The 26,171-nt window shown below is 45.9% G+C and overlaps 1 protein-coding gene across 1 annotated transcript in view; it reads left to right on the forward strand.

The window, feature by feature from the left end:
* Nucleotides 1-26,171, forward strand: part of OBSCN (obscurin, cytoskeletal calmodulin and titin-interacting RhoGEF) — a 184,528-nt gene that overhangs the window by 18,085 nt on the left and 140,272 nt on the right. Inside the window, exons 5-20 of the mRNA XM_078378257.1 lie at nt 879-1,181; nt 2,215-2,484; nt 8,060-8,329; nt 11,146-11,430; nt 11,861-12,145; nt 13,221-13,502; nt 14,362-14,643; nt 15,064-15,339; nt 15,698-15,982; nt 16,671-16,952; nt 17,193-17,468; nt 17,709-17,984; nt 20,174-20,449; nt 22,323-22,598; nt 23,863-24,129; nt 25,014-25,283. Coding sequence (XP_078234383.1) covers nt 879-1,181; nt 2,215-2,484; nt 8,060-8,329; nt 11,146-11,430; nt 11,861-12,145; nt 13,221-13,502; nt 14,362-14,643; nt 15,064-15,339; nt 15,698-15,982; nt 16,671-16,952; nt 17,193-17,468; nt 17,709-17,984; nt 20,174-20,449; nt 22,323-22,598; nt 23,863-24,129; nt 25,014-25,283 — 4,461 coding nt within the window. The remainder of the gene's footprint in view (nt 1-878; nt 1,182-2,214; nt 2,485-8,059; nt 8,330-11,145; nt 11,431-11,860; nt 12,146-13,220; nt 13,503-14,361; nt 14,644-15,063; nt 15,340-15,697; nt 15,983-16,670; nt 16,953-17,192; nt 17,469-17,708; nt 17,985-20,173; nt 20,450-22,322; nt 22,599-23,862; nt 24,130-25,013; nt 25,284-26,171) is intronic.

A 26,171-nucleotide genomic window follows, 5' to 3' on the forward strand; every position in this document is an offset into this window, starting at 1 on the left:
CAGCCTGTGCAAAATATAGTCATCAAAGTTTCTGCGGTTATGGATCGCAGCCAAAAGATCCTTGGCATCTCAAGACTCAGAAACCAGGAGACCAGCAGGATGATGTCAGCCGGGCAGAGGACAAGAATATATGGCCAGATTCTCTGTTCCCATCCATCCCTTCACTGTCTGCATGCGGGGAATTTTGGGAGACTATTTTGTGTGTGCGCAAACACACACACACACACACACACACACACACACACACACACACACACACAGTGGGGGCTATGATTTTGTTGGCAGGCCTGTGACCTCATTCGCTTTCTTGAAACCACCCTTTGGGCTTCTTCTGTGTCTGTGTAAACAAAGCAAAATTTAGAAAAATGCCATAAATTGCCACCACTGCAAACTTTCATCATCTAACAGGTAGTCGCTGCCGAATCACTGAGAATATAGGTAGTATGTTTTTCTGTGTCATTTGTTAGTAGTGAAGTCCTGTTTGATAACCTGTCAGGACCTGGTGTAAATACTTGCAAACTTAAAAAAAAAAAAACAGAAGAAAAATAAAGGTGGCATTTAAGGTAACCAGGCCTGTTTTGGCAGTTGCAAAATGCTGGAAAAAATGTATGTTCATGTCCACTTGCAAAGTATAAAAAACTGGATTTTCTATACTTCATATAATAATTGGCATTTTAACGGTTTGTTTCTCTTATTGCTGAAACAAAAGTAAATTTTTTAAAAATGATTGAATAGTAGAATAGAAAAGCGCTTTGTTTCTTTGAATTTCTCTTTCAGAAAAATAGTGGAACATGGATGATTTAAAATGCCTATTTCTGAAACGACACAAATTTCTTTTCCTGCGAATTGACGGCTTGTTCTTTTCTTGTCCTCATTAGTGCCAAAGAAGCCTCCGTCTCATCCCCCAGTTGCCCCCGTGGTGAAAAATAAAACAGAAACCTCAGTGACGCTAGCTTGGTCCCCTCCTAAGATGGAGCGCCCCATCCCCATTGATGGATACGTCGTGGAGCGGAAGAAACTCACTGGCTTCACCTGGCTGAAATGTCATGGATCGTCCATCTCCGAAACGGAGTTCACTGTGAGCAATCTCCCCGAAGAGGCGGATTACCAGTTCCGCGTGTCTGCAGTCAACAGCTATGGTCAGAGTGACTGTCTTGAATTCCCCGGAACTCTGCACCTTGGTGAGTAAGAGGACCAGGTATTAAGTCAAGAAGGGTGCATATGTCATTTTTTCTCTCCCCCCAAGCATGCAATTCTTTCAGGCATGCAAAGAAAACCAATGTTCACCTCCCGATAATCCATCAGAAAACATGAGAAATCTAATTTGCAAAATTCGCAATGATGCAAAGTCTTGCTACGACAATCAGAGATCTTTTATCAATCTAGGAAAGCATCGGCTTCAAATGATGGGTTAACAGTGCTGTCTAGTTTGGGCCTCAAAAGAGGGGAAACCTGCAGTCCGTTAGGATGTGGCGTAGCTGCTGATCTTAGGTACAACTCTGTAAGTGGGGAAGGCGTTAGCCTGCCCATTGGGTAGAACCATAACGTCATTGCAAAGCAGCTTTAAAGACAAATGCAGTTTAAAGGGGAAAAAGTGCTGAATAGATGAAATCATACTTAAAAAAAACAACAGACAGAAACTGAGATGCTAAAGTTTTCTGAGACTTTGCCACAAAACCAACAGGAGGCAATGTACTTGTGTTGCTCTCGTTCAAGGCAATTACAAGAGAAGGCTTCAATACAATTGGCCATAACTCTCAAGAGTAGGCAACACATGAAATACGTTTTCATACAAAACAATTAGATTTTAAAGATTTGGATGATGAGCTTTTAATTTGCACGTATCATCCAAATTCACTAGAAATTTGATGAAATATGAGATGAGTTCTGAGATGGGCACGAACCGCCAGCTGGGTGGTTTGTCTGAGTTTGTTTACTGCCACAACAGTTTTTTGGCGGTTCAGCACCCCCTACCCCTAACTGGCGGGCGCCCCCTCAGAGACAGTGTCCAGGTTTCCATGCCCCGCCTCCTTCGGGGTGGGGGCGGGGCATCAAACCGCCAAACACCTTCTGTGGCATTAAACGAACCAGGACAAACTACCGAACCCGCAGTTCGCGCCCATCTCTACTTCTGAGTTGTATTTTCCTCCTTTCTCCCCTTTTTGGGGACTTCATCTCCCTGATGTTTGAATTTTTTGCTCTTCTATCCTGCAGAGCCAGTGCTGGCAGTGAAAACCCCTCTGAGAAACGTAGAAGTCGCACCTGGCCGAGACGCCATTTTTACTGTTGATCTCACTAAAGTTTGCGTGGGCTCCTGGTACGTTAACGGCAACCTCGTACAGAACAGTGACAAATACATCATCACGAGAACCAGAACGACCCACAGCCTCACCATCAAGCGGGTCACGAGCATTTTCAAAGGGGCAGAGGTGAAATTTGTCACCGATGACAACATCGAAAGCACAGCCAAGATCAGCTTGAAAGGTATTCTTTCCCCCCCATGTATCCTTTGAGGTTATTGGTTTGCTGGAGGTGGCTGGCTGGGATCTGCTGAGAGAAGCATGGGGTTCAGTTTCAGAACTTGGCAAGACGAGAGTCCGTGTCCTTGTCTTCGGAGGCTGATGAGGAGATGAAGGCTAAACCACAGTTCCTTTGCCCAGATGTTATGGGAAACTGGTTTAAATAAACCACGATAGATGTGCTAATGCCGGCGGACAAAGGGAGGTGGGGAGGGCAGGGGCCAAGAAACAGACGTACACAGCCAGAACGGACTACGCTAGAATACAACTCCCAGGATCTCTCATCCAGCATGGCCCGTGGCTATCCTGGCTGTGATATTTTAGGAAATACAGATCAGAAAAACAATATTTCAGGATCTGGTTCTCAATGTCTGAACCGGACTTAAAACTCTGAAGGGCTGATCTCCTCTCCAAGGACTCGTGAGATAGCCACTTTGCTGTTCATTGCATTTATTAGTGAAATTGTGTCTCCGTTTGGCTCCTGGCTGCCTATAGCCGAATAGAAATGATAATTCCCCAAACAAAAGCCAACACATCCTAACCTCATTGGCACCCTCTTTCTGCCCCTTCTCTGGTTTACTCAGGCTGAAATCCTACAGAAAGCCTTCGCTTTCTCAGGACAGGCATCTAGCTCTGCACGGTCCCTTTATGTTAGTTGCTGCTTCTGATTTCCAGCCGCAATAATAGTGTTCCTAATCCAACAGTAGGCAGTAAATGTACAGTAACTACCGTGTTTCTCCGATAATAAGACCTATCCCGAAAGTAAGCCCTCCCCTTAATTTGTAGGATTCCTCTAAAGTAAGCCCTCCCCCGAAAAAAAGCCCTCTGCCCTTTTCTTTCCCCCAAAAGATAATAAGACAGTGTCTTATTATCGGAGAAACACGGTACGTAGGCAACTCAGTGGGTTCGACATATTCTTTGCATCCATAGCAGATTGAGTTCCAGGAGTGTTTGGCAAAAATCAGCTTTGAAACCCTGGACAACTACTGCCAGTCTGCTAGATTGTCTACACACTATATTGTGTAGACAACATAGGGCCAGCCGGGCCAAAGGTCTTCTTAATTGGTTGTTATGGGTTTTCCAGGCTGTTTGGCCATGTTCTTAAGGTTTTTCTTCCTAACATTTCGCCAGTCTCTGTGGCCGGCATCTTCAGAGGACAGGAGTCAGAACTCTGTCTGTGCTCCGGTGCAGTTTGTTCTATTTCAAAACGTTGAAGTCCTGGACAACACCAGCAATCATTATGTTAGACTGCACAGGGAAGCCATTGAAATCCACAAACACCAGTAGAGCTTCAACAGAAAAGAAGAAAGTTTAAAACTCAACAAAGCCTGGCTCCCAACAATGAAAAAATGTGTGTTTAGTCGTTTAGTCGTGTCCGACTCTTCGTGACCCCATGGACCAGAGCACGCCAGGCCCTCCTGTCTTCTACTGCCTCCCGGAGTTGTGTCAGGTTCATGTTGGTTGCTTCGCAGACACTGTCCAGCCATCTCATCCTCGGTCGTCCCCTTCTCCTCTTGCCGTCACACTTTCCCAACATCAGGGTCTTTTCCAGGGAGTCTTTTCTTCTCATTAGATGGCCAAAGTACTGGAGCCTCAGCTTCAGGATCTGTCCTTCCAGTGAGCACTCAGGGTTGATTTCCTTTAGAACTGATAGGTTTGTTCTCCTTGCAGTCCAGGGGATTCTCAAGAGCCTCCTCCAGCACCACAATTCAAAGGCATCAATTCTTCGGCGGTCTGCTTTCTTTATGGTCCAGCTCTCACTTCCATACATCACGACAGGAAAAACCATAGCTTTGACTATTCGGACTTTTGTTGGCAAGGTGATGTCTCTGCTTTTCAAGATGCTGTCCAGATTTGTCATCGCTTTCCTCCCAAGAAGAAGGCGCCTTTTAATTTCAGGGCTGCTGTCTCCATCTGCAGTGATCATGGAGCCCAGGAAGATAAAATTTGACACTGCCTCCATATCTTCCCCTTCTATTTCCCAGGAGGTGATGGGACCAGTGGCCATGATCTTAGTTTTTTTGATGTTGAGTTTCAGACCGTTTTTTGCACTCTCCTCTTTCACTCTCATTACAAGGTTCTTTAATTCCTCCTCCCTTTCTGCCATCAGAGTGGTATCATCTGCATATCGGAGGTTGTTGATATTTCTTCCGGCAATCTTAATTCCGGCTTGGGTTTCTTCCAGTCCAGCCTTCCGCATGATGTATTCTGCATATAAGTTAAATAAGCTGGGGGACAATATACAGCCTTGCCGTACTCCTTTCCCAATTTTGAACCACTCAGTTGTTCCATGACCAGTTCTAACTGTTGCTTCCTGTCCCACATATAGGTTTCTCAGGAGACAGATAAAGTGGTCAGGCACTCCCATTTCTTTAAGAACTTGCCATAGTTTGCTGTGGTCCACACAGTCAAAGGCTTTCGCATAGTCAACGAAGCAGAAGTAGATATTTTTCTGGAACTCTCTGGCTTTCTCCATAATCCAGCGCAAGTTAGCAATTTGGTCTCGAGTTCCTCTGCCTCTTCGGAATCCAGCTTGTACTTCTGGGAGTTCTCGGTCCACATACTGCTGAAGCCTACCTTGGAGGATTTTGAGCATAACCTTGCTAGCGTGTGAAATGAGTGCAATTGTACGGTAGTTGGAGCATTCTTTGGCACTGCCTTTCTTTGGGATTGGGATGTAGACTGATCTTTTCCAATCCTCTGGCCACTGTTGAGTTTTCCAAACTTGCTGGCATATTGAATGTAGCACCTTAACAGCATCATCTTTCAAGATTTTAAATAGTTCAACTGGAATGCCATCACCTCCACTGGCCTTGTTGTTAGCCAGGCTTTCTAAGGCCCACTTGACTTCGCTCTCCAGGATGTCTGGCTCAAGGTCAGCAACTACATTGTCTGGGTTGTCCGGGATATCCACATCTTTCTGATATAATTCCTCCGTGTATTCTTGCCACCTCTTCTTGACGTCTTCTGCTTCTGTTAGGTCCCTCCCATTTTTGTCTTTTATCATGTTCATCTTTGCGCAAAATGTTCCTCTAATATGTCCAATTTTCCTGAACAGATCTCTGGTCTTTCCTTTTCTGTTATCTTCCTCTATTTCTTTGCATTGTTCATTTAAGAAGGCCCTCTTGTCTCTCCTTGCTATTCTTTGGAAGTCTGCATTCAAGTTTCTGTAACTTTCCCTATCTCCCTTGCATTTTGCTTCCCTTCTCCTCTCTGCTATTTCTAAGGCCTCGTTGGACAGCCACTTTGCTTTCTTGCATTTCCTTTTCTTTGGGATGGTTTTCGTTGCTGCCTCCTGGACAATGTTACGAGCCTCTATCCAAAGTTCTTCAGGCACTCTGTCCACCAAATCTAGTTCCTTAAATCTGTTCTTTACTTCCACTGTGTATTCATAAGGGATTTGGTTTAGATTATACCTGAGTGGCCCAGTGGTTTTTCCTAATCTCTTCAGTCTAAGCTTGAATTTTGCTATGAGAAGCTGATGATCAGAACCGCAGTCAGCTCCAGGTCTTGTTTTTGCTGACTGTATAGAGCTTCTCCATCTTTGGCTGCAGAGAATATAATCAATCTGATTTCGATATTGCCCATCTGGTGATTTCCATGTATAGAGTCGCCTCTTGTGTTGTTGGAAAAGAGTGTTTGTGATGACCAGCTTATTCTCTTGACAAAACTCTATTAGCCTTTGTCCTGCTTCGTTCTGAACTCCAAGGCCAAACTTCCCTGTTGTTCCTTTTATCTCTTGGCTCCCTACTTTAGCATTCCAGTCCCCTAGAATGAGAAGAACATCTTTCTTTGGTGTCAGTTCTAGAAGGTGTTGTAGATCTTCATAGAATTGTTCAATTTCAGTCTCCTCAGCAATGCTGGTTGGTGCATAAACTTGGATTATTGTGATGTTGAATGGTCTGCCTTGGATTCGTATTGACATCATTCTATCATTTTTGAGATTGTATCCCATTACAGCTTTTCCCACTCTTTTGTTGACTATGACGGCTACTCCATTCCTTCTACGGGATTCTTGTCCACAATAGTAGATATGATAATCATCTGAGCTGAATTCGCCCATTCCTGTCCATTTTAGTTCACTGATGCCCAGGATGTCGATGTTTATTCTTGCCATCTCCTGTTTGACCACCTCCAGCTTCCCAGTGTTCATAGATCTTACATTCCAGGTTCCTATGCAGTATTTTTCTTTGCAGCATTGGATTTTCCTTTCACTTCCAGGCACGTCCACAGCTGAGCGTCCTTTCGGCTTTGGCCCAACCACTTCATTAGCTCTGGAGCTACTTGTACTTGTCCTCCGCTCTTCCTCAGTAGCATGTTGGACGCCTTCCGACCTGAGGGGCCCATCTTCCAGCGTCATATCTTTTAGCCTTTTGTTTCTGATCATGGGGCGTTCTTGGCAAAGATACTGGAGTGGCTTGCCATTTCCTACTCCAGGTGGATTGCGTTTAGTCGGAACTCTCCACTATGTCCTGTCCGTCTTGGGTGTCCCTGCACGGCATAGCCCATAGTTTCTCTGAGTTACTCAAGCCCCTTCGCCACAACAAGGCAGCAATCCATGAAGAAAAAATACAGCCTGCAAAAGGTCAACAAACTCTACTCAGCCACAAGGACCGGTGATCACTGCACACAAAAGACCAGCTAACGACACTCATCAATCACAGTGACAGATCATCTCTCCCCCTTATCACAACAATACACCCATAACAAAAAAACACCCTGGTCACCCAATCTCCTGAAAAGGACAAAAAGCTGCTCCCACAGCTATAAATAATCAACTATCCCACAAAACTGCACCAGAGCACAGACAGAGTTCTGACTCCTGTCCGCTGAAGATGCCAGATGCAGAGACTGCCAAAACATTAGGAAGAACAACCTTAAGAACACAGCCAAACAGCCCGGAAAACCCACAACAGCCATCGGATCCCAGCCGTGAAAGCCTTTGAGAATACGGCCTTCTTAATTGTTGCAAGGCAGCTTCATCTTTAGAGAAAGGACATTGCTTGGTGGTGGAAACACATGATTCACATACAAGGGGGCTGGGATTCAGTTTCCAACATATTCTGAAGACCCGGCCTGTATAAGACTATGGTGGATGTAGCACGGCTTAGACTTTAAGTAAGACCACTTCTTAGGTTCCCATTTACATTAGCCCTTTATGGAGATCAATGAGGGCTGGAACCTTACTTTAGAGAAAGGTTCATAGCTAAGTGGAAAAGCTTAAGCTTTGCATGCAGATCATCAGAGTTCCAATCCAATATTTTGGTTTTCTTACCAGTGTTTATACGTCCACGCTCAAGTGTTAGCTTGCTAGGAAAGAGATGCTTTAGTACACTGCTGTTCCAACTTAATTTTATTAGGCATAATGTGGTCAGGATTTTTGGAAATTGCAGTCCACGAACACCGGGGTTACACATGGTTGGAAACCACTGGTGTATGCATTATTTATTTTTAAAAAATCCCTCTGCTTGGAAAATTCACCACGTTCTTCCACTCCCGTTCACGGCATTCTTTCCTCCAACGTGTCTGCTCTTCTTCAGATGACGTAGCAAACTTCCTCAACGACTCGGCCCCTGGAATTTCGGTCAAGCTCTCGGAGAAGTTTGAGCTGGTCTGTGAGGTGTCCTCAGCGACCGAGGGCGTCGTGTGGAAGAAGGGTAAAAAGGATGTCAAGCCAGACCAAAGAGTGACGTTTACCTCGGAGGGGCTGCAGCGGAAGCTCATTGTCAAAAGTGCCCTCAAGCAAGACGAAGGGGTTTACGTTTGCGAAACCATGAATGACAGGCTCACGTTCCAAGTGGAGGTCAAAGGTGAGATGGGGTCAGATCCTGCGTGTTTTTTTGCCATGCTGAAGGCTGTTGCTTGGTGAAAGTGACTGGCAATTGGCAAAGGTTCCAACAGGGCTCCCCAAAACCTATACTGGAAAGCGGGAAGAGGGTTTTGCCTAATTTTAAGGCAGATCTCATGCTGGTGTAGTGTCATGTTCGTATGTTCTGAAAATAAGGTCGCTGCTGAGATATTGTGGGAGTAAAAGGAAGCTTGTGGCCAGAAAAAAAGAGAAAAAAGATGGAAGACATAGGAATAGATCTCCACGCACTTTCCAACTACAAGGATGATTCAAAAGCCCACTGTAATAGGATAGGACAGTGGTGCCATGCTAAACGATGATAATCCGTTCCACTGAAATTGCTGTTTATCAAAATCATTGTCTAGCGAAAAGCATTTCCCCACTGGAATGCATTGAAACCTGTTTAATGCGTTCCAATGGGGAAGAATCATCGTTGTCTAGCGAAGATCGGCCATAGGAAAGCCACTTTGCGAACCGCCGATCCGCTGTTTAAATCGCTGTCTTGCGAAGCTCAGGTCCTGAATACACCTGTTTTGCGAGCATGGAGGGAGTTGTCAAAATCGTCGTCTAGCGAAAATCGGTTTGTGAAGCAGGAACCAAACATTGTCCAGCGAAATTCCCCCATAGGAATCACTGTTTTGCGAATCGCTATAGCGATCGCAAAAAGTCAATGTCTAGTGAAAAAACTGTCATGCGGGGTAACTGTCTAGCGAGGCACCACTGTATTGGCTTTCTTCCAAAGACCATAGGGAAAGAAGTGAGACAGATAATTGATCATTGATTTGTCTGAGCACCGTGAAAGCTTGGATCACCACTTCAAGACCTAGTGTGTGTATTTGCTTTTTGTTTTCCTCTTCCCTCCTCTTCCCTTTTTCTTTTCATGTCCTGTTCCTTAGAATGTTAGCTTGGTGGCCATGCTTGTCATGTTTCAATTATAATGATTGCACACCATTATACCATCGTTAGTCTGATTTATGAGGACCTTTTTCAGGGTTTTCCAGCTAGAAGGGGTTGACCCTTCCCTTCTTCTGGAGGCAACCCAGGGATTGTGCAGCTTGCCCAAGAGTCCTCAGGCTGGCTCTGTTTTGCAGGCGGCACAGTAGGGAATTGAACTCCCAACCTCTGGATCCACAGCCAGATACCTCTCATGTTTTTACTCATCTGTCATTCACTCAGCGAGTCCTTTTGACTCACTTGCAATCTCCAGCGATAATTTTGTCTTTGGGGATAGTTTTCTACGGCATTCATATCCACAGATATTTCAGAAAGTCTTAAGACAATTAAAAATAGAACATTTATATAGAGACTAGACAAATCTTAATGCAAACACAAGTAACACGATCTGATACGTATTTAGTCAGAAGAATTATATCCCCTTGCTTCCAGTAATTATTATCTGGTATAGGGTTGCACCCTAAATATACTCTGTTTTAGTGACAGATTATTTCTTTTTAAATTCTGAGGAATACTGAGGGTCAAGCTTAATTTTACTTCTCATACAAAGCTGACAGCTCCGTTTTCTCTTTTTACATTTTTTTTCACCCCAAGGTAAACAGACCGGGCCCTATCCAGATTGGGATGGCAACGTGGGTTTAATCCTTCCTTCCCTTTCAGTGACCTCTCTGCTCAAACTCTACTACTGTGGTAGAGGGGATGGAAGGAAACCAGTGCTTACATGGAGTTTGCCTTTAGCGATGGACACTTACTGCAGTTTGGCCCTTTAGTGCGGTTTGCTGGATCGGGCCCACAGTTGTTGCACAGGTATCCCGGACTCTGCGCCCCACCTCCTCTTCTGAATGGGCGCCGAGGGGCACAGAATCTAAGGGCACTTACGCAACACCTGTGGGCCCGATCCACCAAACCGTGCCAAACGGCCAAACCATGATAATGATCTCTAGTTGCCTTCCGTAAAACAGAACACGAGTATTTTTTGATAACATGAGGAGAATGCTTCCTTTGTGGAAGATGGCCCTGTTAAGATTGTGAATAACTTATTTATTAGCCCACCATTTCCTCTTCTGAGAAGTTCTGCATGAAACACTGTACATAAACACGATGTATGTTGTGTCCGACTCTTCATGACCCCATGGACCAGAGTACATCAGGCCCTCCTGTGTTCCACGGCCTCCCGGAGTTGGGTCAAATTCATGTTGGCCGCTTCGATGACACTGTCCATCCATCTCGTCCTCTGTCGTCCCCTTCTCCTCTTGCCCTCACACTTTCCCAACATCAGAGTCTTTTCCAAGGACTCTTTTCTTCTCATGAGATGGCCAAAGTACTGGAGCCTCAGCTTCAGGATCTGTCCTTCAAGTGAGCATTCAGGGTTGATTTCCTTTAGAACTGCTAGGTTTGTTCTCCTTGCAGTCCAGGGGACTCTTAAGAGTCTTCTCCAGCACCACAATTCAAAAGCATCAATTCTTCGGCGATCAGCCTTATTTAGGGTCCAGCTCTCACTTCCATGCATCACTACAGGGAAAACCTTAGCTTTGACTATGCGGACCTTTGTCGGCAAGGTGATGTCTCTGCTTTTTAAGATGCTGTCAAGGTTTGTCATTGCTTTCCTCCCAAGAAGCCGGCATCTTCTAAGTTGAATCCACAAACATAAACATGTGTCTGTCTCTCTTGCCTGTTTGTCTCTCTAACAACTCTGAAACTTTAAAGATGATGCCAAACTGGCTTAGCGTGCTCCTGGGTTTTGGGTGCCCAGCAGGGAGCAGACGTGATCCTTCCACCTTTCTGATTTGGGAGGTGTCTGAATTAAATTTTTTCTTCCCGCAGAGCCTGAAGACGTCTTTGCCAACAGGGAGAAGGTAGAGAAGGAGATCAAGGCGGTCCTCTCTGAAAGCGTGACTCTGGCTTGTGAGGTGGCCCAGGTCGACACCGAAGTCAAATGGTTCAAAGAGGGGAGGTTGATCAGATCCAATGACAAGTTCAAGATAGAAGTGGACGGCCGATCCCGAAGGCTGATCGTGAAGCAGGTGGAGAGGAAGGATGTGGGCCACTACATCTGTGAGGCCGACGGCCAAACTCTGACCTTCAGTGTCATTGCAATACCGCCCAAAGGTCTGGACCTTTTCCTTGATGTCTTGCTAGATATTTGAAATTGCTTTTCCATTGATCCAACCCCCCCCCCCGCAAGAAAAGGCCACCCGCAGTTCCCTTCTGCCTCTCCCCTGGTTGCCCAGTGCAGAAAATTGCTCACTTTGTGGTGAAATATGACACCAGCTATTCCATAACCAATGTGCTGTCTAATTTGGTCAGCGGAGTGGGAGCCTTAAGGCATCATCTGCAATAGGTGGATTCAAGAAGAACCCACCTTGGCAGGACATTTGCTTGATATCTACTTTTGCTTTAATATCTATGCATTATCCTTGCTGGAACATCTACGAGCCACAGGTTTTTCAAATATGGAAGGCAAGCAAGTTCCTTTAAAGGGGAGATGGAGTCACCTGGCATTGCTTCTTCTTCTTTTTTTAAATTCCACCCCCTGCAGAACCAGAGGAGGTCTTTACCAACCGGGACAAAGTCCAGAGAGAGATCGAGGCTGCCTCTTCGGAGGACGTGACGCTCAGCTGTGAAGTGGCCCAGGCGAACAGAGAAGTGAAGTGGTTCAAGAACGGGAAACTGGTCACCTCCAGCAACAAGCTCAAGGTTGAAGCCGAGGAACGATCCCGGCGGCTGCTGGTGAAGCAGGTGGAGAAGAAGGATGAAGGCGAGTACACCTGTGAGGCTGCCGGCCAGAAACTGACCTTCAAAGTCACGGTCAAGGAGGCAAAAGGTTTGTCTTATCTCCTTTATATTCGGCAATATGTTTGGGGTGGCTTTCCCCACCTATGGCTCCGCTCTCTTCCCTTGGAATTAAGATCACCAGGAGAGGCCTTTCTCTCGGTCCCACCACCTTCATAGGTGCATCTGGTGGGGACCTGGGAGAGGGCCTTCTCTGTGGCTGCTCCGTTAGACTCTGGAACTCCCTCCCACTGGAGGCCAGCCTGGCCCCATCTTTGCTGTCCTTCCATAAGCAGGCCAAGACCTTTCTCTTCAGGCTGGATTTTAGTGACTGCCTCCCTCAGTGTGTTTTTTCTTTCTTTCAAAAAATGGGATTGTTGTACTCTGACATGTTCAAATGTGCTTTCAGCATCCATCGATTCACCATTTTTAATATAATGTGTGTTTAACTCCTTTTTAAAATATTTGCATACTTATGGTTTTTAGCTTTTAAATAGGATCTTTTAATTGCTGTCAGCCACCTTGGGTCCTTCTAAGGAGAAAGGCGGCATAAAAATATCTAAATAAATAATAAATTGCCTGCCAGTTTGAACAAACAACAACAACAACAACAACAACAACAACAACAACAACAACAACAACAACAACAACAATTCATACACCTCCCAACTCCTTGGTATTTATATTGCAAACTCTAAGGCAACAGGGGAGGTGCTAATGTTGAGGGTTAAAGGAGCAGGCCTTGGCGGATCCTCGACTCCATCTTTCTTTGATGTGATCTTCTTCTGAATATGGTTCTATACGGTTTTTGAGACAGCCTAACCAGAGTTCAGGAACATGATATTTTTAAGGGAATCTGTTTCATTACTTGTTACTTCCTAGCAGCCAGGTTGCTGCTGGTGTTCTCGTTGATTGATTATGCAAATCATTCATTACTTTGTAGTTGACTAATTTGGTGCATACTTCTTGTCAATAGACCAGGGGATTAAAACAGGGAGATGTTCATCGGTTCTCTTTAGAAACCAGTTTTAGGCCCTTTGTGGAGCAGTAGTTAAAGGGAAACCTTGGAGGGCTTTAAGAGAGGAGGGACAGAATGATCAAACCCTGTTTACCCTCTTCTTCTCCAGTTACAGAAACGGAGGAAGTGTTTGCCCACAAGGAGAAAATCCAGAAAGAGGTCAAGGCGGTCTCTTCGGAGAACGCCGTCCTCAGCTGCGAGGTGGTCCAGGCCAAGACGGAGGTGAAGTGGTTCAAGGAGGGGAAACAGATCACATCCAGCAAGAAATTCAAGGTAGAGGCCGAAGGCAAATCCCGACGTCTGGTGGTTCAACAGGTGGAGAAGAAGGATGCGGGCGAATACACCTGCGAAGCTGCTGGCCAAAAATTGACCTTCAACATCATTGTAACAGGTACAAATGCTGTCTTATTTTCCTTCCTCACCTACCCTCTTTTGATGGAGGGGGCCGACAGCATCAAACGGTTTTCTACTCTGGGAGAAGAAATAGTCCTCTCTTTTTTTGGCTAACTGTATAGATAGTTGCACAGAACAGCGAACAAATGGGTGCCATCTCAAGTTTTATGACTTACCCCAATACACCTACGAAGCCATTCGGGGATTTTTGCACGAGAGATAGCAGTTTGGCAAATAAACCCTCCTTCTGCTTGGTCAACAGCTGTGCACAGCTGGAAATCTTTTGCAACATCTGCATTCTCCGGGGAAGTCACGTTGGCAGTATGCTCAGCCACCAAGATGATTGCATTTTTTAAATCAGATGCTCATGTTTTAGTTTGTTTGAGTCGTTTGAAAAAGCAGAAATGTGTTCTTCTTCCAGCTCACAGAGTCCATGATACTAGCCCAACCTCTTCTACATGTGCCAGGTGTAGTGCTAGAACTCACAGTTACCTTCTCCTTATGTCCCTCAGCATCCATCTATAACGTGCCTTCCCTCCACATCTTGTGACAGGATCCCTTGAACAACACAACTGCTTCCTCAGCTGGAAACCTGGGTTTTCCTTTATGACAACAGATTCTGTACCCTTTCTGCCCTTCCTCGTGTGCAACCGCTTGCTTATAGGTGCTCTGACCTTCGTCCTGTGGCTTAAGCACAAAGAGGCTGATGTAAGGACTCTCTGCCTTATGCATCTTTTCTTGTGCTGTTCTGTGCAGTCCAGTCTTTTCTCTCTCTCTCAGACATCTGTAGGGCACCTTCAGCTCCCTTCAGAGGGAAGCTGCAGGTACTGAATGCTTCTCACCTGTCTCTCCCCTAGATGCAAAGGCAGATCTGGTGTTTGTCAACAAGGAGAAGGTGCAGAAAGAGGTCAAGGCCTCCTTGTCAGAGAATGTTTCCTTCCAGTGTGAGGTGGCCCAGACCAAGACAGAAGTGCAGTGGCTTAAAGATGGGAAGCCGATTGCATCGAGCAACAAGTTCAAGGTGGAAACCGACGGCAAGAAGCGACGGCTGAGTGTCCAGCAGGTGGAGAGCAAGGATGCGGGCGAATACACCTGTGAGACGGCTGGCCAGAAACTGAACTTTAAACTCACTGTAGCAGGTACTGGTGGCTTATGTTTTGCTCTTTATAGCACATGTAGTTGGTCTATAAGCAGAACCAGAGGGACTCTGCCAAGGGGAGATTAGTTCATTTCTCATCCTCTTCGGATCCCTGATCAATGGCTTAAACGTCTGCCAGTGAAAGTTTAGATATTGAGTGATTGTCAAATGATTGAGGCACATTTGTGCAAAGCCAGTTTCACCTGGTTTGGAAGCTGGGCATGAATTAGATTTCTGTACTGTTTAATACAGACCTCTCTCTCTCCTTGGGAATCTTATATCGTGTGCAAATTTCAGGGAAACGGCATTAATGATGGACTCACTCATGGTTAGGATAGCTGTTGGCGATAAATAATGTTTTGTTATCGTATTTGTTCTTGTTTCTTCCTTGGCCTGGATTTGGATGATATTCATGGTGCAGAAGCGGAGGAAGTCTTTGCCCACAAGAAGAAAATCCAGAAAGAGGTCAAGGTGGTCCCTTCGGAGAGCGCCATCCTCAGCTGCGAGGTGGCCCAAGACAAGACGGAAGTGAAGTGGTTCAAGGAGGGGAAACAGATCACATCCAGCAAAAAGTTCAAGGTCGAAGCCGAAGGCAAATCCCGGCGTCTGGTGGTTCAACAGGTGGAGAAAAAAGATGCGGGCGAATACACCTGTGAAGCGGCTGGACAGAAACTGACCTTCAACATCATTGTAACAGGTACAAATGCTGTCTTATTTTCCATCCTCACTTACCCTATTTTGGTGCGGGGGTCAGACTGCATCAGATGCTTTATACTGTGGAAAAAGCAATATTTTTCTTTGCTAACTGGATAGATCAGCTGGAAGAACAGTGAACAGATGGATAAACATTGTGACAGTTCATGTTTTATAACTTAGCCAAGGTCTATATCAGGGGTGGGCAATTTCTATAGGGGAGGCCACATGAAAAATCTGAACTGTGTTCGGGGACTGAACCAACTTTACTTAAAAACAAAAAGAAACAGTGATGTTATGATTGTTTTTATTTTAAACTTGTGAATCTTGTTTTATTATCCCCACTGTCGTTCATGGTGCAGAAGTAGAGGAAGTCTTTGTCCACAAGGAGAAAATCCAGAAAGAGGTCAAGGCGGTCCCTTCGGAGAACGCCGTCCTCAGCTGCGAGGTGGCCCAAGACAAGACGGAAGTGAAGTGGTTCAAGGAAGGGAAACAGATCACATCCAGCAAGAAGCTCAAGGTCGAAGCCGAAGGCAAATCCCGGCGGCTGGTGGTTCAACAGGTGGAGAAAAAAGATGCGGGCGAATACACCTGCGAAGCGGCTGGACAGAAACTGACCTTCAAAGTCAGTGTTGCAGAAGGAAAAGGTTTGTGTGTTCTTTTTTACGTGCTACGGTATGTTTGGGCCTGCCTTTTCTAATGAACAAAGACCACCACCCCTCCTTCACCCCTTTCTTTTGGTTCCTCCTGTTGCTGTTGTTTTACTCTTCTTGCTATTTGCCCTGTTTCCCTGAAAATAAGCCCTAGGAAACTGCCCTCAGAATTGTTTTAGAGGGCTTGGCATTGGTCATGGGTCACCTGTCATTCTGCTGCTCAAAAACAAATCTTTGTACTCAGAATTCTTTAATGCTAGGTGATTTTTTTTCTCTCCAGGCTCTGGCGGGTAGATCTTTGGGTCCAATTAAAAAAAAACACACAAAGTAGAACCTAAATACTTGATATCTTCTCACCTATGTGCTATGCTCTGTACAGTTAAAGTATTCATCACGGGACACAGTCAACAAGAGGAGTCTGGACACAGAGGATGGTCAGGCGGCTGTCTTCTTAAAACCTGAGCGGTGGCCCCCCTTCCAATTTTCTGTGTGTGCTGTGTTGCAATATGAATTGGGAGAGTTGATTTTTAGAAGGTTGAAAGGAGAGAACTAGCACTCTGAGGGGGTTTGGTGGACGACTCTACGTCCTGAGTCATCATCGACCGTGGATGAATGGTAAGCCAGAACTGCCTTAACAGGGGAGTTAAATGTATGCAACTCTGCTTCTTCTCTCCTTCTCCAGTTGCTGAAGTGGAGGAAGTCTTTGCCCACCAGGAGAAAATCCAGAAAGAGGTCAAGGCGGTCTCTTCGAAGAACGCCGTCCTCAGCTGCGAGGTGGCCCAGGCGAAGACAGAAGTGAAGTGGTTCAAGGAGGGGAAACAGATCACATCCAGCAAGAAATTTAAGGTCGAAGCCGAAGGCAAATCCCGGCGTCTGGTGGTTCAACAGGTGGAGAAGAAAGATGCAGGCGAATACACCTGCGAAGCTGCAGGTCAAAAACTGGCCTTCAAAGTCATTGTAGCAGGTAAAAGCACCATTTTATTTCACTTTATATCATTCTGTCTTTGAAAGGTGGCATCTGGGAATCTCTGCTAGAGCAAAATCTCCCTCTTCCCAGTTCTGATTGTATAAATCAGTGCCAGAACCACTAACAGTGGGCAAAATGGCATCCGTGTTAGGCGAATCCACAATATGATAGTAGTCTGTGCCTGAAACATTTATTATTTTCCTTGTTTTATTATCCCCGCTCTCGTTCATGGTGCAGAAACGGAGGAGGTCTTTGCCCACAAGGAGAAAATCCAGAAAGAGGTCAAGGCGGTCCCTTCGGAGAGCGCCATCCTCAGCTGCGAGGTGGCCCAAGACAAGACGGAAGTGAAGTGGTTCAAGGAGGGGAAACAGATCACATCCAGCAAGAAGCTCAAGGTCGAAGCCGAAGGCAAATCCCGGCGTCTGGTGGTTCAACAGGTGGAGAAGAAGGATGCGGGCGAATACACCTGCGAAGCTGCAGGTCAAAAACTGGCCTTCAAAGTCATTGTAGCAGGTAAAAGCGCCATTTTATTTCACTTTATATCATTCTGTCTTTGAAAGGTGGCATCCGGGAATCTCTGCTAGAGCAAAATCTCCCTCTTCCCAGTTCTGATTGTATAAATCAGTGCCAGAACCACTAACAGTGGGCAAAATGGCATCCGTGTTAGGCGAATCCACAATATGACAGCGGTCTGTGCCTGAAACATTTATTATTTTCCTTGTTTTATTATCCCCGCTCTCGTTCATGGTGCAGAAACGGAGGAGGTCTTTGCCCACAAGGAGAAAATCCAGAAAGAGGTCAAGGCGGTCCCTTCGGAGAACGCCGTCCTCAGCTGCGAGGTGGCCCAAGACAAGACGGAAGTGAAGTGGTTCAAGGAGGGGAAACAGATCACATCCAGCAAGAAGCTCAAGGTCGAAGCTGAAGGCAAATCCCGGCGTCTGGTGGTTCAACAGGTGGAGAAGAAGGATGCGGGCGAATACACCTGCGAGGCGGCTGGACAGAAACTGACCTTCCAACTTAAGGTCACAGGTGAGAAGAAAATATCACCTCCCTATTTAGAGAGATAATCTTCTAGGAATACAATCAAGGTTAAAAGGGTTAAAAATAGCTATGTTCTTTTGCCTTCTCTTTTTCCTTTTTTCCTTTCCTTTTTTTCTTTCTTTTTCTTTTTGTATCTAGAACTTTTTGTTCAAATGCTTGATCCACCTGTAATTTCTCCTAGCAACAGGACTTTGGGAAATGAAGTTGTGTGGCGTGGCTAGCTTACGAAAGAAGTTTGAAAAAGTTTCAAAAGTTTGAAAATAAATTTTTCAGGGGGGCTGGAAACCAAGCTTTAGGAGGAAAGGCTGAAAGAACTGGGCATGTTTAGCCTTGAGAAAAGAAGGCTGAGGGGTGATAGGCTAGTACTTTTCTAATATTTGAAAGGCTGTTCTCCAAAGGAGGGGCAGGATCTGTTCTCGACCATCTCAGAGTGCAGGACACGCAACAATGGGCTCAAGTTAAAGGAAGCCAGATTTCAGCTGAATCTCAGGAAAAACTTCCTAACTGTTAGAGCAGTACGACAGAGGAACCAGTGACCTTGGGAGTTGATGAGTGCTCCAACACTGGATGCATTCAAGAAAAACTTAGATCATCACCCATCAGATATGCTTTGGCTTGGATTCCTGCCTTGAGCAGGGGGTTGGAATTGATGGCCTTGTGGGCCCCCTTCCCACTTCACTTTTCTATGATTCTATGATACAGTTCCCAGAGTGCTTTAAGAAAAACCGTTTTGATGCTGAGTTACCCCAACATACAAATTTCCAAGAGGAGCATAGATTGCCAAGGGTGTGCAATGGTTTGCTAGGGCTCACAGGGTAGTTAAGATGAGAACAATAAACTGGTGGATCCCAACCTGGGGTCCCCAGGTGTTCTCGGACTGCAACTCCCAGATATCCTGGCCAGCCCAGCTAGTGGGGAAGGCTTCTGGGAGTTGTAGTCCAAGAACATCTGGAGAACCGAGGCCGGGAACCCCTGGAGATACTTTCCCCTTACCAGCATATAACTCACTGCTCTCAGCTTGCTATTCAAATCAGTCCAAGTTCAATGGTATGTCTAAATGAATTCAGCATTATAAAACTTTGAAAGGCAGTCATATAGTTATTACTTTAAACCCTAATATGAATCACTTCCAAAGCCAATAATGGAAATATGTATTGCAGCCTCTTAAGACTAACACCATTTATTTCATTGTGAACCTTTCTGAAGAGCGGGATTGTTAATTTTTTTGTTTTGTTTCTGTTGTTGTTTCTGAAACCAGATAGCAGGGCTCTCTCTCTCTCTCTCTCCAAAATCTACCATGAGAAACTTCCTGTTTCAAAAACGCCCCTAGATTGTTCACAGTTTCTGTGTCGCCGCATTTTTCCTTCCAGTTTCTCATAGTTCTTACCAAATGATCCAGTTTTTAAAGCTTCCTTTCCCTAAATCCCATGTTCTTGTACACCTCCAGTGTGGTATAGTGGGTAGAGTGTTAGACTAGGACTCTAAGGCGATCTGAGTTCAAATCTCTGCTCAGCCATGGAAGCTCACTGGAAGGTGGTGACCAGGAGTCGGCGTCCTTCAGTCTCGAGAGACTAGGGTATCGTGCTCTGCATGGAGGTCTTGGAACAGCGTCTAGTGAGGCCAATTCGAGAGGGACCATCCCTTCCACTCTGAAGACAAATACAATCTGTCCCCTGTCCAGCTCCCTGATTTTCCTGCTTTTGTGACTTCCTCTTTGCCTTGGCCTGCTGGACAAGGATCTCTTCAAAATGAGAGAGGCCGTGACGCAATGCCTGCCTCCAGGCTGAACGCTCAGAGGTCAAGGTTTCCCATCTGTTGAGGTCCATTCCTAAGGCCTTCAGATCCCGCTTGCAGATCTCCTTGTATCTCAGCTGTGGTCTCCCTCTGGGGCGATTTCCCTGCATTAATTCTCCATACAGGAGATCTTTTGGAATCCGATCATCAGCCATTCTCACGACATGCCCGAGCCAACATAGACGTCGCTGTTTCAGTAATGTATACATGGTGGAGACCATGATTTAAATATCTCACAAGTGTTGGAAACCTTGTTGGGGCGCTATGAGTCAGATGGAGCTTGACAACACAGAACCTAGCCTATACCTCCTGCTCAGAAACATGGTTTGTGGGGGATCAGACACCTAACCAACAGGGTGTCTGGTTTCTTTCCTCCATTACAGAGCCTGTAAGTGCATTTGCTAATAAAGAGAAGGTGCAGAAGGAGGTCAAGGCCGTCTTGAAGGAGAGCGCTTCTCTGGTGTGCGAGGTAGCCTCCAGTGATACGGAAGTGAAATGGTACAAAGAGGGAAAGCTCCTCGCTTCCAGCCACAAAATCAAGATGGAGTCCAAGGGCACCTCCCGAAAGCTGCTCCTAGAACAGGTGGACAAGAAGGATGCTGGAGAGTACACCTGTGAGGCTGCTGGGCAGAAGCTGACCTTCAAGATCGAAGCCGTAGGTGAGTTACTCTCCTCTCCCCAAGGGAACGGCAGCCAAACTGTCAGGAATTTTTTCTGCTCAAGTCCTCATAGAATGAGGGAAATCCAGAGAAATTACAAGCTGTGATAGGGATGTATAATCTCCAGGTTTAGAAGGAAGAGACCTCCAAATGCCAGAGGCAGGGGAGGGGGATCAGGAGACCTGGATCCAGTTGTCTCATGTGCTTCCAGAGGCATCTGGTGGGGCCCCTCTGAGATCCAGGGAGCCGGACTCGATGGGCCCTTGGCCTGATCCAGCACAGGGCTCTTCTTAGGTTCTTACGTTCTTATAAATGTGACAAATCAGGATTCTTTTAATTTTCTTAAAGGTAAAGGTAAAGGTTCCCCTTGACAATTTTTGTCCAGTCGTGTTCGACTCTAGGGCGCGGTGCTCATCCCCGTTTCCAAGCCGTAGAGCCAGCGTTTTGTCTGAAGACAATCTTCCGTGGTCACATGGCCAGTGCGACTTAGACACAGAACGCTGTTACCTTCCCACCGAGGTGGTCCCTATTTATCTACTCGCATTTGCATGCTTTCGAACCGCTAGGTTGGCGGGAGCTGGGCCAAGTGACGGGAGCTCACTCGATCTTACGACTGCTTGGTCTTCTGACCCTGCAGCGCAGAGGCTTCTGCGGTTTAGCCCTCAGTGCCACCACGTCCCTGCTTAATTTTCTTAGGACTCACAGAATTTCTGCAGGGGTTGTTAGATCCGTACACGAGCTGTTAGAAGAGCTCTGTGGATGATTATGACAAAGACTTCGTTAAGACTGCGCAAGGGAGTTTTGGGCAATTATATTTCTTACTGAAGTGGTTCGGTTGATATGGAACTGATTCCGTTTCAAACGCGGGTAATTGCCGTTCCTGTCAGTTTTGTATGCGTTGGATCACAAACCCGTCCTGCCCTGTTTCTACATCTGTTTCCAGATGTCATCTTCTGGAAAAAATACCTTTTTAGATACATCTGTCTGCGTGGTGCCTCTTCTAAAAGGCACATTTCTATTTTCATGGATCCAAGAACTTTATTTAAAAACAAAAAACAGAGAAGCATGTCATCTAAAGAACACCTCCATTTCAGGACTTGTCCAGGAAAGATCAATTCCATCCATGTTCTCTGCACGAAATACTCGAATAGGGCAGCGCTTGCTATTGAGTTAGTGTTTCATGCTCTGGGTGAAATACATTTACTGCCACCAAGCCAGTGCCCAAAACTTTGCAAGCTTATCAGGCAAAAACGTTTCTTTCCCTAGGGGGTCACCCTACATGCCAAGGGGAATAGGTATTCCATAGAATTAACCACTTTCCCCTCCTGCATCTGGATTGATGTAGAAACAGTAGCCTTCGGCAAATCAATTCTACAAAGTAAGCCTGTGACTGGTAGGTATATAACTGTTCACCTTTGGGCTTGCCAAGGTTCTCTAGAATTTTTGCAAACCATTTTATAATGATAGTTTGTCTCTGTCTCTTTCATCAGGAGCATGCACACAGACATAAAAATATGAAGTTACCATATATTTCTTAGTTCTGGGCCCATAGAAAAGTACCCAAAGACTTACCGTATTTTTCTGTGTATAAGACATCCCCATGTATGAGACGACACCCCCCCCCCTTTTCTAACCCTAAATTAAGAAATCTAAGTGGGGCTTAGCAAGTGTAGGGGGAAAGGGATCAAAGTGCTGCAGGATCGCTTTGATCCCTGCTTTCCCCTCCACTTGTTTTTGTTCTCTCCGCAGCTTACTTCAGTGTATAAGACGACCCTCAATTTTTAGTCTAAATCTTTTAGACAGTAGTCTTATACACGGAAAAAATATGGTACTTATAAGGATCTCTTTATTGATTTATCTATCACTTACACAGAACCAGAGGCAAAATTCCAAAGAAAAGCTGCCCAGGAAGAGAAGGTGGTTGTTCAGGAGCAGAAGAACATTGTTATTTCAACTTCAGTGGTGCCTGAAAATGCTGAGGTAAAATGGTTCAAGGATGGGACCGAAATCAAAAGCGGCAAGAAGTATGAGATGAAGTCTGACAGGGGTGCTCGGACCCTGACCGTGAAGCAGGCAGAGGGCGGGGATGCTGGCGTCTACACCTGCGAGGTCAAGAATGATAAGCAGCCATTCCATGTGCAGGTTCAAGGTAAGAGGGAGGCCTCTGAATTAATCAGGAAAGGGTTTACCATTCTGGATTTCCATTCCGAAAGCCAGAACCCATTTACTTCCATGGACTTAAATTTACAGGCACAATTTATGCCAGGTGTAATGGTGAGGAAGACTGGGCCTACTGGTTTTGGGGACCTCACCCCAGACCTATCCCAGCCTGAAAGCTGTAAGTCAGTTTTTTCCAACCTGCTGCTCTCCAGGTGTCAGATTTCTGTTTATCCCCAACCAGCATAAGCTGAGGCCATCAGTTCTGGGAGATGGAAACCCAGCCGTCTGGAGCGCCTCAGGTTTGGGAAGGTTGAAACGGAGGACCCTTATTTTTGGGTAGGGCTTATATTACGAGCATCCTGAAAAATCCTACTAGGGCTTATTTTCAGGTTAGGTCTTATTTCCAGGGAAACAGGGTAGTTTCTCTCAGTTGCGCATATTATTCAAATGAGTCAATTGGCATGCTTCTTCCCTTGTGTTGGCATCACTTAACATGTCAAAGAGCCATGGAGGTTTTCGGACCCCTACACCTTGAGGCTAGTGGAAGTCTTGATGAGTAGACCGCTCCTTGGCTGCTGAAATGCTACCAGTTATTATTGCTGTACTTTTGACTCTACGTTTGAGATCCAAAACACAGCACAGAAAGGTTATTTTTGGGGTTACAAGCACCAGAATCCTCCCAGCGAAGAGGAGTACCTTTTCCAGCTACCGCCTAAAGAGTTATTCTTGTGCATTTCAAAACAGCCGGGCCCCAGGCTCCATTTTTTGTACGTTTTCAATGACAGCCATGGAATGACTTTGTAGATGGAGCCTTATTTTGAAGGCGTCTTCCTGTCAGGGAAGCTGGCTGGAGAGCTCAGTGGTTTAGGGAAATGGTTTGCAAAGCAAGAGGTTGGGAGTTCGATTCCTCCCATTGGCAGAAGAGCCAACCTGGGTAGCCTTGGGCCAGCTGCACAGTCTTAGAAGAAGGGAACGGGAAACCCCTTATGTGTATTCTTTACTTTGAAACACTGAAAAGGGGTTACCATAAATCAGAATTGACTTGACGGCAGATGTTATTCTTATTCCTCTCGGAAGAGATTGACTCTTGCCTTAGGCTTTGAGAGCTCTCTCTAAGGAAGAGCAGTCTAAATCTCAAGACGTTGTAAAGATGAGATGCCCAGCCCCCGCCTTCTCAAAGATTCTGGAAAAAAAACATGTAATGTGTGTTGATGTACTTTCCCCCACCCCCTTCTCATCTCAATTAAACTCAGAAATTCCAGTAAAGTTCACCAAGAAACTGGAGCCAGTGAAAGCGGAGATTGGAGGGACTCTAAGTCTGAGTTGCGAACTGACCCAGCCCAAGGGCGTCGTGGTTTGGTGCAAGGATGGAGTCGAACTCAAAGCGGACAAGCGCCACCAAATGCGTGAAATTGGCGAAAAGCGGGTCCTGATCATAACAGGGCTCCGGGCGGAAGACAAGGGAGATTACCAGTGTGAAACCAAAGATGACAAATGCAGCATTCATGTCACTCCCACAGGTATGGTTTTAGATCTGTGGACCTTCTGTCAAGGTGTTGTTTGCTCACTGGTCCAGAGGTGGACATCCAAGGTTCTAGTGGGGATCTGCTGTTCTGAGAAGAGTGTCTCTTGCTGGAATTAGCAGAATTAGCTTCAAGTTCCCCAGAGCTGTTGTTGTTTAGTCATTCAGTCATGTCCGACTCTTCATGACCCCATGGACCAGAGCACGCCAGGCCCTCCTGTCTTCCACGGCCTCCCGGAGTTGGGTCAGATTCATGTTGGTCGCTTTGATGACCCTGTCCAGCCATCTCATCCTCTGTCGTCCCCTTCTCTCCTCTTGCCCTCACCCTTTCCCAACATCAGGGTCTTTTCCAGGGAGTCTTCTCTTCTCATGAGATGGCCAAAGTATTGGAGCCTCAGCTTCAGGATCTGTCCTTCCAGTGAGCACTCAGGGTTGATTTCCTTCAGAATGGATAGGTTTGTTCTCCTTGCAGTCCAGGGGACTCTCAAGGGTCTCCTCCAGCACCACAGTTTGAAAGCATCCATTCTTTGGCAGTCAGCGTCCTTTATGGTCCAGCTCTCACTTCCATACATCGCTACAGGAAAGGCAGGGCTCTCTTTGAATCAGAGACAGGGAAGGATGTTTGTTTAGTGCTGAATAGATAGACAGTCACCCCAAACCAGAGAAATCCCTCTCAGCCACTGCTACTAAAGACAGCATGCAAGGAAAACTCTGACCAATTCACGTTCTCAACACAGATCTGCCAAGATACCATAAATCAGGAGACAGTATTTTTAGGAGAGAATTTACAGAGAGATGAAAAAAGGCGAATGTTTTATATTAATGATGAATGTGTGAGGTTATTATTTTTTTAAAATAGCTGTTAACTATCTTTCTCTTCAGTTCCTAGAGTGGTGAAATTTGTGAAGGGCCTCCACAACATCGTCTCCGAAGAAGGCAAAGAGGCCGTTTTCAAATGTGTCGTCTCCCCGAGCGACGCAGCCGTCACGTGGCGCCGAAACGGAGCCCAAATCGAAGCGGGCAAAAAATACGTCATTTCTCAGAAGGACTCGGACCACCACCTCACCATCAAGGACTTGACTCTGAAGGATTCTGGGGAAATCTCAGCAGAAGCGGAAGGAGTAGAGAGCAAAGCTCACCTTAAGGTGGAAGGTGAGCAGAAACCAATGGCGCTTTACCTCACCGTCTGAAGCCTCTTGGAAGCATTTTACAATGCTTAGCATGCATTAAACGCTGAGGGAGCAGAACAGACAGTAGACTTTTATGCTACCAGTAAGGGATCCCATTTCTAAATAGTCCCCCTTTTAAAAAAAAGGATTTCCCATAATCTATAAATCGGCAATATTTTTATTAAGGAACAACTTTAATATTTACAAAATATGTGAGACTGTGAGTTCTCCAGACCCTTCCTCGGAGTAGACGGCAAGAAACCAAGGAGGGGAAAAGGGCACAGAAGCCCCCAATATTGGATGGGTTCTTAGCTCCATAAAGATTTTTTTAAAAGTAGGGGAAATCATAGTATCTTGCAGGAATCACGCCGTACTTTTGAAAGCCCGTTGAGAAAAAGACAGCGGCCAAAATCCTGCTTCTTAGTGGAGCAGGTTGTGACTTGAGTAGGCCCACTGAAACAAGGGAACGGACACAAGGGCTGACTCACCAAATCCCCACTAATTCAATGGACCTATTCTAGTGACCAGGGATGTTGGCAAATCTTTGGAACTGAGGCCTAAGTCTGAGTTTGGCTACCAAGGCCCAAATTCAAGTCCGCGTCTTGGCTATCAATCCCAAACCCCGAGTCCCTGATAAAAATAAGCTTTTCCCCCAGAAAAAAGGGAGGGGCTGGATGGGTCTCAAGTACATAGTGGGGTATTTGTATTCGTATACGAATATCCCCACAGAGGTGGTGTTCACAAGGGCCCAGTCCCATGGTACCGGACCGTCCACTCACTGATCCACCGTGGACGGGGACGGCATAATTCTACTGATGGCTCCGCAGTGCGCAATCCACTCGCCGCGCTTCGACCTTGCAGCGAGGCTGGT

Source organism: Pogona vitticeps, chromosome 6 (genome assembly GCF_051106095.1).
Source record: "Pogona vitticeps strain Pit_001003342236 chromosome 6, PviZW2.1, whole genome shotgun sequence".
In the NCBI taxonomy this organism is placed as follows: domain Eukaryota; kingdom Metazoa; phylum Chordata; class Lepidosauria; order Squamata; family Agamidae; genus Pogona; species Pogona vitticeps.